The following is a 10,017-nucleotide window of genomic DNA, read 5'->3' as shown; positions in this document are numbered from 1 at the left end:
ACAGCTCTCCTCCTTCCATGCTGTGAACAAAGGATGCACACAGAGAAGACTCAACATGCAAGCACAAAAGGATGCCCCATTTCATTAGCTTAGTTTTATGGGTACCATTGTTTCTCTACTGCACATCTAATCTACTATGTGTTTCTAATATTTATTTCATTGGTTTTAAATGGTGACTAGTAAACAGTAACAATGACCTAATAGCAGAGGCAAAAGTCTTAATTGTTTTACCACCAGTTGTTCAAATGTGTGAAAACTTGATATGAAGAACTATCTTGCTTGGAATTTTGGCTATGCATTTGCTGAAGAATTAGTTGTTAATGGGTCCAATTTTCCCCGCTCACTCATATTTAGAGCCTGGGATGGTTCTGGAAAGCAAGGTGGCAATCAAGAAGGCACCAATCTTCCCTTGCCTACCCTTCAGATGTAGATCTAGAAATATCCATGGAGATTTATTTAACGTACTCCATGGAAGAGTACTGTCTTTGCGGCATGCTGTGAGTTGACAGCTGGTGCAGAAAACAGCAGCTCACATTACAAGAGACTTATTCAGAAGATAAAATCATGAAAATGGGATGATGGGGCAACCCCAGATTCTCAACTGAAATGTCAGAATGGAGCTGACTGTGTGATCAGCAATCCTGGAAAAACTAGGCTGCTGACTGCTGCCAGAAAATCTGGGCTGCTGTTGAGGTAGAGTCCTAAACAGGTAAAGCAGTTTGTGCATAAGCAAGCAGACATTTGAACAGATGGGTGTAAGTTCTCCCCTTCCACACACAAATTCAGTCACCACAGTTGTGATGTCTGAATAAGTTTTACAGCTGGGAGGCCAAAAATACATTTTACTGGAGTTTCTGTGCAGTTTCCTCTACTGGGCTCAAGTTAAAGTGCTTGTGGTCTATAAAAATCTCGATAACGGTTGCCAGGCTCAGCCTAGCAACTGACAAGAGGGTTGGGGATGAGGATATGTATGCGTGGAGGGTGCGACATTGTGACATCACTTCCAGGGAAACCCAGAAATTATGTACAGTAGGTCTAGGAATAGCAGGAAAGTCTACAGCTCCCCTACATCACTTGCAGGTTTTTCCAAGAAGTGACAGACTGATGTTGCCTTTTAAAAAATTTATTCATTTATTTTGAGCGGTGAAGGGCAAGGAGGATGGCCAGCAGGAAACTCCAGCTATAGTGTGGGAGGCCTGGGGCAACCCCAGTCTCAGTGGAGGGTTTGGGTCCACCATGGCTCAGATATTGCTGTTTCCCTATAGCCTTTCACAAGTATTACAAATGATCAGAAGTGCTTGCCTAACACCCACTGATCATCATGCAAAGGCACACAGAGGTGACTGATTTTGTAAAAAAAATAATCTGCCTTTCCCTAATAAGTCAATACAGAGTTATTTTATATTTCATATTTTTCTAAAAAAACATGGCTGATCAGACTGTAACACTGCAGACATTTAGGCTATTTGAATCCCATTGAAGTCAATGAGCTTTAAGCTGCCTGACGGTGTGCAGGTTTACAGCCCAAATGAATAACCTGTTTGTGACTAGATGCCTGCAGCACAATGAGTTTTAAAGCCTGTGATTTAAAACACAGGCAGGCTCTTCGGAGAAAGCAGAATCATGCTATTAGTTGACCCTACTAGAAATAAACACAACAGACAGTGCTGCAGAAAGGCTAAGAGCAATCTCTGTAGCTCTGATACCATCTACATTCTGGAAGAGCTAAGGAATGGTGAGGAAAACAGCAGAAATGGCAAAAAGAATATAAGTGGCTGGTGATGCAAAAATTTAAACATGGCTCTATAAAGCCTCTGAATCATATGCCACAAAGGGATAAAAGTGCTCGGGGGCGGGGGGGAATGTGATCCTAATAAACATGTTCAGGGTTGGCATGCAAATTGGTAGCCTTAAAAACAAGGGTGAAGTATTGAGTAGTTTGATTTGCTTATATCATTGCTGATTTCAATGTGTCGGATATTTACCTCCACACCAGTCCTTTTGAGAGTGTGGATGACTGGTAGCAGCTATACATTTTACTGTGAATACGCTACAGTGGGGGTGTCTATCAAACCACAAATGACTCCACCTTCTCTACTTTTCTCACAGCACACCAGCATGGCAGGCAAATTGTGCCGCCTACATTCATTTACTCACCATGTAAGATCATCTCTGTACAGGAACATCTACAAAATTCTCCCAAAGGACCTGTCTCTGCAACATGTAAACAATACCAACAACAGGTAGAAAAGCAGAAGGTCCTCTAAAAATTCCCCCCCCAACAAGTAGACTCCTTGTGTGTCTTACAACTGTTAGTCAGGAAGGGTGTATGTTTATCATTCTCATAGGATGACTGCAGAATGTTTCTTTAGCAAGCTAATATTTGAGCTAAGATGCAATTGCTCACTAAGTCTTGCTACAGATAATTTCTTCGGTCACAACATGAGAACAAAATACAGGTTCTGCCCTTGAGTAAAACTACCTGATCGAAATGCATAGAGCACCTACTTCTTGAATAAATCATTTAGAGTGCCTGTGGCTTTTTAAACGTCTGCACAGAAGCTTCCAACACTTCCTCTTACATGCTTAAGAGCGGAGAAAGCAGTGTTTATGCAAAATCAGTGTGGTGTGGAGTGGGACTTTACGCTAGCCACATGAACTAGACTGTCTATGTACATCATGGGCTTACTTGCATTTTCCATGTAGACGTTCATGGGGAGGGATCTGCCTAGGCTGTGTACAGGAGCAGAATTAACACACTTGAAACCTAGAACTAGAATATGCTCTGTTTTCCTGGCTGCTATTCAGCTGAAGATGTCTGTGGGATAATCTGCGTTGTTCAACTGGCCTAAGGAAAGTTCTATGCAAACTGATAGGGCCTTTGTGCCTCCAGTAGGCTCGACTCCTCCACTCCCATGACTTGCTGTTGCAGGTGTATTAGAATCAAAGTTGAAATGGGTCAGGTATTACCAGCCACAGTCAGGATCTACCCTCCAAGTCTACTGGCATGGTTGGGCTCACAAGAGGGCAAGCTTCTGGAAGAAATCAGGGAACTCTTAAGTGTAGATTATTGCGATATGATGTTGCTGTTGCTTCTCCATGCCCAGGATGGATTCGGACCAGTGAGAGAGGCAGTATCAGCAGTGCAGCAAAATCAACAATGGCTGGTTTTGCTGAGGCATCATTCAGTCTGTGGCACTAACAGCCTACAGTGTTTAGAGTACAGTGAAAGAAAAGCAAGTAAGTAGAAAAGAGCAGAAAAGAGCAAGAGTCCAGTAGCACCTTAAAGACTAACCAAATTTGTGGTAGGGTAGGAGCTTTCGTGAGTCACTGCTCACCTCTTCAGACTCCTTGATATCTGAAGATCGGGTATCTGAAGAAGTGAGCAGTGACTCACGAAAGCTCCTACCCTGCCACAAATGTTGTCAGTCCACTGGACTCTTGCTCTTTTCTGCTGCTACAGACAGACTAACACGGCTACCCATATAGAGAGAACAGTGTATATACACAGCACACACAGAGGTGCACAATGAAGGTATTTCCCCCCTGAACATTGTTTTATGACTATAGAGGACATTTCTAAAAAAAAAAAAATGAAATGTGAGATTTGTCTCAGGGATCATGAGAAACCCACCAATGTTTCCAAAAAAGGTTTGCTGTTTTACTGTGCAATGGAGCTCTTACCAAAATATGGATTGGGTAAGAAAAAAAAATTGGCCCATACCATTCCATGATGATTAGGAGACATCTCTTCCCATGGTGTATATTCTCATAAACATCCAGGATATGGACAATGTGAGGACAGCCTGAGGCCCGCCAGTGATAATCCACCTCCTGTCGTGCTTTTGGACTGTCGTACAAGAGCTGGAAGGGGATAGGGAAAAGGAATATTATCAAACTACCCCATCTTGTCTGGACTTAGTTCACTGTCCTTGGCTGGACAACTGGGTTTCCCCAGAGCAATTAGAGACACCTGACTGAGCTTGGAAATAGGCAATTGCATACAACCATACTTAACAAGTTGGGAATAACCCATAGCGATATTAGCTCTGGTTTTTGGTTACTCCTGTAAATTGCCAGAATACATAAAACACAATCTTGGTTTCCCAGCCATTGTCTGCAGCTCAAACTGGCAGCACTGGACTCTGACAGACACAATCCTAACACTTTCATCTTCCACATGGAATGGGGGGGCAGAAATGTGGGTAGGATCTAAATCAGGACCAAGGAAAACCAGAGGTTAGCTTCATCTCCTGTCTACTCTAGCAGGCATTAAATAAATTATAACAAGAGCTGCCTTTGTTCTGAACCCTCAGCTCAGCTCAGCTCAGCCCTTTTCCCAAACAAGAATAGATTCATCCCCTGAGATCTAATGATTAAAAGCATTAGCAATGAAGAATGGAAACAGAGAGCACTATTGACAGCAACAACACCTAGTTTGAATGGAGTCAAGAGGTCTGGGCTCTCCAGATAATGTATGGAAGGTTTGCTTTGCACTCTAGCCAACACTAAAACCAGCAATTGCAAAGGGCACTCCAGGGCCTTAAAGCAACTACGGATTGTTTAAATACACAATGACTGTATAAATATGCTTCCTGAATGTTAAACCAACTCCAGGCATTCCAAGGGTCACTGCCTGCATTCTTATGCTTCAGTCCCCACGCTATGCTGCAACAAGTTTATTTGGAGGCATCGTCAACTCACACACACACCATCAAAATGCATCAAGGCACAGATTAGCTTTCAGAAAATCTCCAGTCAAGAATCAGAAACGGACATTCACAGAACCGCCTCCAGAAAGGAGGGTAGAATACAAATGGATTTTCTAAACGTACCATTGTTAAACTCAAACACTTTTTTCAATTTGAGATTATACAAAGGAAAATGAATCTTGCGGACTTGCACAATAGACCTTGAGAAGGGGTGTTGGAATATACAAGGTCTATAGTGTACCTACTTGAAAAAGATAAAAAGAACAGCCTATAGGGAACAGTTGAAGGACTTCTAGTTAGCGTAGCTAGATTAGAGACTTCCCACAATTTCATATTATGTCCTTCCTGTCTCCTGATTGGTTCTTTGGAGACTTCTTGCTCCAACTGAGCCCTCCCCTTTAATTCCTGTTTCTCTCAGCAGTTAGTTAAGCCTCTCTCCCTCTCCTCTGTTCAATCAGAGTTTATTTCTTCTTTAATAAACTGAGTTATTTTCTTTAAACAGTTGGTCCTCCATCTCTCTGCATGTTTAAACTCCGCCAACAGGTCTGATATAGCAAAGTCAGCATTTTACCCTGGGAACCTTTATTTAAAACATTTAGTAGCTGTCTTTCTCACTTGTGGAACTAAGGGCAGCTTATAATACAAACAAAACATTATTCAAAACACAATAAAAACAACAGTTATCCAACCCATAGAAGTCACAGTTTAAGAACGCCAAATAAAACTGCCAATAGTATAAGCTAAATCAATCAACGTGTGTGTGTGTCTGTGTTAAGTGCCATCAAGTGACTTTTGACTTATGGCAACCCTGTGAATTAATGTCCTCCAAAAGGTCCTGTTGTTAACAGCCTTGTTCAAGTCTTGCAGACTGAGGGCTGTGGCTTTCTTTATGCAGTCAATCCATCTGATGTGTGGTCTTCCTCTTTTCCTGCTGCCTGTCTTTTCCAGTGACCTGCAGTCAGCTATAAAGTGTTACATATAAATGAGGAGAGGAAGAAACACTCTCTCAAAGATACAAATATGAAGGATATTTTCAGTTGCATTAACAGATCCGTACGTAAGACGTAAATTATAACATTTATTTCTTCCATTGATTAAAAAGAACTTATTTGGAGCAATATGCTGTCACATTGCCGGTCGGAACCCAGAGCAGCTGCACCCTCCAGGGTGGGACATCCACTGGTTGGCTTGGCAGGACCTCAGACTACACCAGGGGAGGGGGCTGACAGGCACTCAAATCCTCCTCCAAGTCTTCGGACTTCCCTTCTAGCTGGTGCAGCATCTCGGGGTTTAGTCCTTGCTCTTCCTTGCTCCCTGACCCGCCATCTGCCTCCCATTTAAGTACCTTCCCCCCTGGTGACAGCTCCAAATCCCCCAATCCTCTCCCTGCCTCCCTCATGTACTGCAAACAGATACTTCCTTGGTCCAATGAGTGTGCTGCCATTTGGACCAGCCTGGCAGCATTGGTCGCACTGACTCCCATTCCCACCTCCCTGCTGTACCCTCGGCGTGGGGTGTGTCCAACAGCTGCGTTTCCTCTGACTCTTCTCTGCTGGTGCCAGTAGGGATGCCGGTCCAGGAGTTGTCTTTCTCCTGCTTCTTGCCCCCACCTTCCCACAGCATTCCTCTCCTCTGCTGGGACCTTCTCTGTCAGGTCAGCCTCCACCGCTTTCCCCCCTCCCAAGGTCTCTGTGTCTTTGCCGTATGAGTTGATCACAAGCAGCAAGTATGGGGGTGGGGAAGCCACCTCCGGACATATGCTTACTGTGGGGCGCCACCTAGTCCAAGGACATCTGCAAGAGATGCACATCTCATATACCCCAGAATGCACAAGTCTTCAAAACTACAGAGCACACAAACACATATGTACAAAGAACCTGCAAAATAAATGCACCGCTCACCATAGGGCTCGACAGGTACATAACCCCCACCCAACAATTTCTGCAAAGAAAATAGCAGCCTGTACAATTTCTAAGTCAGAGTCCAGCAGTGCCAGACATCCTCATTTCATATGAGACAGAAATGCACACAGTTGCTACACTATGTTCAGAGGAAACACTCAAGGACTTTAACTGGAAGATAGCAGGTTTGGAAAAAAGCTTTGACAGACATCTATTTTATTTGTTTACATTATTTATATCCCATTTTTCTCACTGGAAGTCAAGTCAGAATATACATAGTAAATCAATCCAGTCCATAGAATGGGACATCCAATAAACAGTGACAATATTAAGATGATAGAAATATGGAAACCATCCAGAAATCTAAAACACAGCTGAAGCAATGCATAAGTATTAACATGACACATTAAATGATGCAAATATTACATAGTAGGATTCTACTTAAGGCAACAAACAGTACAAACTATACATAGTAGCATAAACCACAGTTCCTAACCCTTTACCCAAGTATCTTTCTGAACCATTTTATTGCACAGTACAGCCCATTATCTTTAATAATGCAGTTTTGCATAGTTTGTTGAAAGCCAGGAGAGTGGAAGCCTTCCTGACCTCATCAGGCAGGCAATTCCATAAGGTAGGGGCCACAATAGAGTGCACATTTATGGACAACTGTTGATTTTGTCCACTTGCAGGGTGGCACCTGCAGAAGTCATAAGAACATAAAACATAAGAGAAGCCAATGCTGGATCAGGTCAATGGCCCAACCAGTCCAACACTCTGTCACACAGTGGCCAAAAATACAAGGTGCCATCAAGAGGTCCAGCAGTGGGGTCAGGACACTAGAAGCCCTCCCACTGTTCACTCCCCCCCCCAAGCACCAAGAATACAGTGCATCACTTGCCCCAGGCTGAGAGTTCCTATCAATACCTTGTGGCTAATAGCCACCAACGGACCTCTGCTCCATATATTTATCTAATTCCCTCTTGAAGCCATCCATGCTTGTAGCCGCCACCACCTCCTGTGGCAGTGAATTTCATGTGTTAATCACTCTTTGGGTGAAGAAGTACTTCCTTTTATCTGTTCTAACCCGACTGCTCAGCAATTTCATTGAGTGCCCACAAGTTCTTGTACTGTGAGAAAGGGAGAAAAGTACTTCTTTCTCTACCTGCTCTATCCCATGCATAATCTTAAAAACCTCGATCATGTCACCCCTCAGCCATTGTTTCTCCAAGCTAAAGAGCCCCAAGCGTTTTAACCTTTCCTCATAGTCCTTGTTCTGATGAGTGGCGGAGCACAGGGGGACAGCTAGTCCTACAAATATGAGGGATGATGACAATACTACTGACCTATCCAGTTTGATACATACATAAGTGTACATATTTTAATATTTATCTTCTTTAATGCCATATCAAAGCTAATGCCCTGTACAACATTTAGGATTGCTCTCACAGACATCAAATGACTAAATGATGCCATGATGTTACGAACAAGTACATAATCAAGACAATCCTTGAAAGAATGGCTTTGCAGGCAAACCAGACAGATAAGGATAGCTCATAGCATAGTGAAAGGATATTCAACCACTTGTTCAAATGCATTAACAAATACGGACTCATGAGAAGGCTAATAATAGCAACCCAAATTGGCTTCAGTTTAATGTGGCATATTCTTGAAGACCAAATGTAATGGAATATATGTTAAATACAATTGTTGACTCATACCACCTTCACCCATATACATCTGAGCCCTAGTGCTTCTGAAGGCTGCCCACTTCTTTGAAGAGCAAAAGAACAAGTGATTTCCAAGATGCGCACTTTGCGTTTGCCTCTGAAACTGGTTCATGCTGAATATGTCAAGTCTACCAGCATTCTTTGCAATAATACATGGCTGCTGAAGTTATCAACCAAAAATGTTGTCTTCAAGACTATTTCTGTGTGTCTGTATGCTGTGCTGTCAAGTTGCTTCTGACTTCTGGTGACCCTGTGAATTAACGACCGCCAAAATATCCTATCGTAAACAGCCTTGCTCAGGTCTTGCAGACTGAGGGCCATGGGTTACTTGACTCAGTCAATTCATCTCATGTTGGGTCTTCCCCTTTTCCTGTTGCCGTCAAGATTTCTTAGCATTATTGTCTTTTCCAGTGACTCTTGTCTTCTCGTGATGTGACCAAAGTATGTTAGCCTCAATCTGGCCATTTCAGCTTCTAGGAAGACTTCAGGTTTGATTTGATCTAGAACTCACTTATTTGTCTTTTTGTCCATCCTATCTGTAAAACTCTCTTTCAACACCCGATTTCAAAGGAATCTTTTCTTCCTGTCAGCTTTTCTTCACTGTCCAACTTTCACATCCATACAAAGTGATGGAGAATTCTATAGTATGAATTATCTCGATCCTGGTCAGCAGTGACCCATTCTTAAGGATCTTTTCTAGCTCCTTCATGGCTGCCATTCCTTGTCTTGATCGCCTTCTTATTTATTTCTTGATTGCAATCTTCCTTTTGGTTGATGATTAAGCCAAAGAACAGAAAAGCTTGAACAATTTACATTTCTTCATCATCAACCTTAAAGTTGTGTAATTCCTCAGTAGGCATTACTTCTGTCTTCTTGATGTTCAGATATAATCCTGGTTTGGAACATTCTGCCTTAATTTTCATCAGGAGTCATTTCAAGTCTTCACTATTTTCTGCCAGTATTTTCTGTCATCTGCATATCTCAAATCTATATATATACATAAAAAAGGCTAGCTGTGTTCCCAATGACTCACCTTCTACCTGATTGGGCCAGGCTTTCAAGGTCATTTGCTTATGCGGGCTGATTGGGCCTTGCTCCATTCTATGTCATCCTCTTCCCCCCCCCCCCAGAGCCAGTTGGAACCCAGAGGTCTTTTAGTGGTACCTATTTATCTCCTTGCAATTTCTTGCTTTCGAACTGCTAGGTTGGCAGGAGCTGGAACTAGAGACGGGAGCTCACTCTGTCTTGCAGCACACTCGGGTCTTGAACTGCTGAACTACTGACCTTGCACAGACTGCAGTTCAGCGTCTTAACCACTTGAGCCACCGCAGCCCCTAGCTGTGACTGCATAGCCCCAAATTAGCATAAGCCAACCTCCAGGGGGCACCTGGAGATTTCCAGCTTTTAAAACTGATGTCCAGATGATCAAGATCAGTTCTCCTGGAGACAATGGCTGCTTTGGGCAGTGGATCCTATGGCATTATACCCTACTGAGCTCCCTCCCCACCCCAAACCCTGCCCTCCCCAGGCTCTGCCCCTCAGATATGCAGGTATTTTCCAACCCAGAGCTGGCAACCATGTAACTTGCTACAGAACCACTTTCCGGATCCTTAGAATCCAGGAAAACATGGCATAGGAGGAGGTGCTTTTCTACCTTAGCTGCCACTGCATAGT

General features: G+C 43.2%; 1 protein-coding gene across 1 annotated transcript in view; it reads right to left on the bottom strand.

The window, feature by feature from the left end:
* Positions 1-10,017, bottom strand: part of MAPKAPK3 (mitogen-activated protein kinase-activated protein kinase 3) — a 114,555-nt gene that overhangs the window by 10,873 nt on the left and 93,665 nt on the right. The window contains 2 exon segments of the mRNA XM_015427200.1: positions 3-20; positions 3,725-3,864. Coding sequence (XP_015282686.1) covers positions 3-20; positions 3,725-3,864 — 158 coding nt within the window.

The sequence above is a fragment of the Gekko japonicus genome, unplaced genomic scaffold (genome assembly GCF_001447785.1).
Source record: "Gekko japonicus isolate JY-2015 unplaced genomic scaffold, Gekko_japonicus_V1.1 scaffold922, whole genome shotgun sequence".
NCBI classification, from domain to species: domain Eukaryota; kingdom Metazoa; phylum Chordata; class Lepidosauria; order Squamata; family Gekkonidae; genus Gekko; species Gekko japonicus.
Note: the sequence above shows the minus strand (reverse complement) of the source record. Positions and strands in the feature narration are given on the sequence as shown.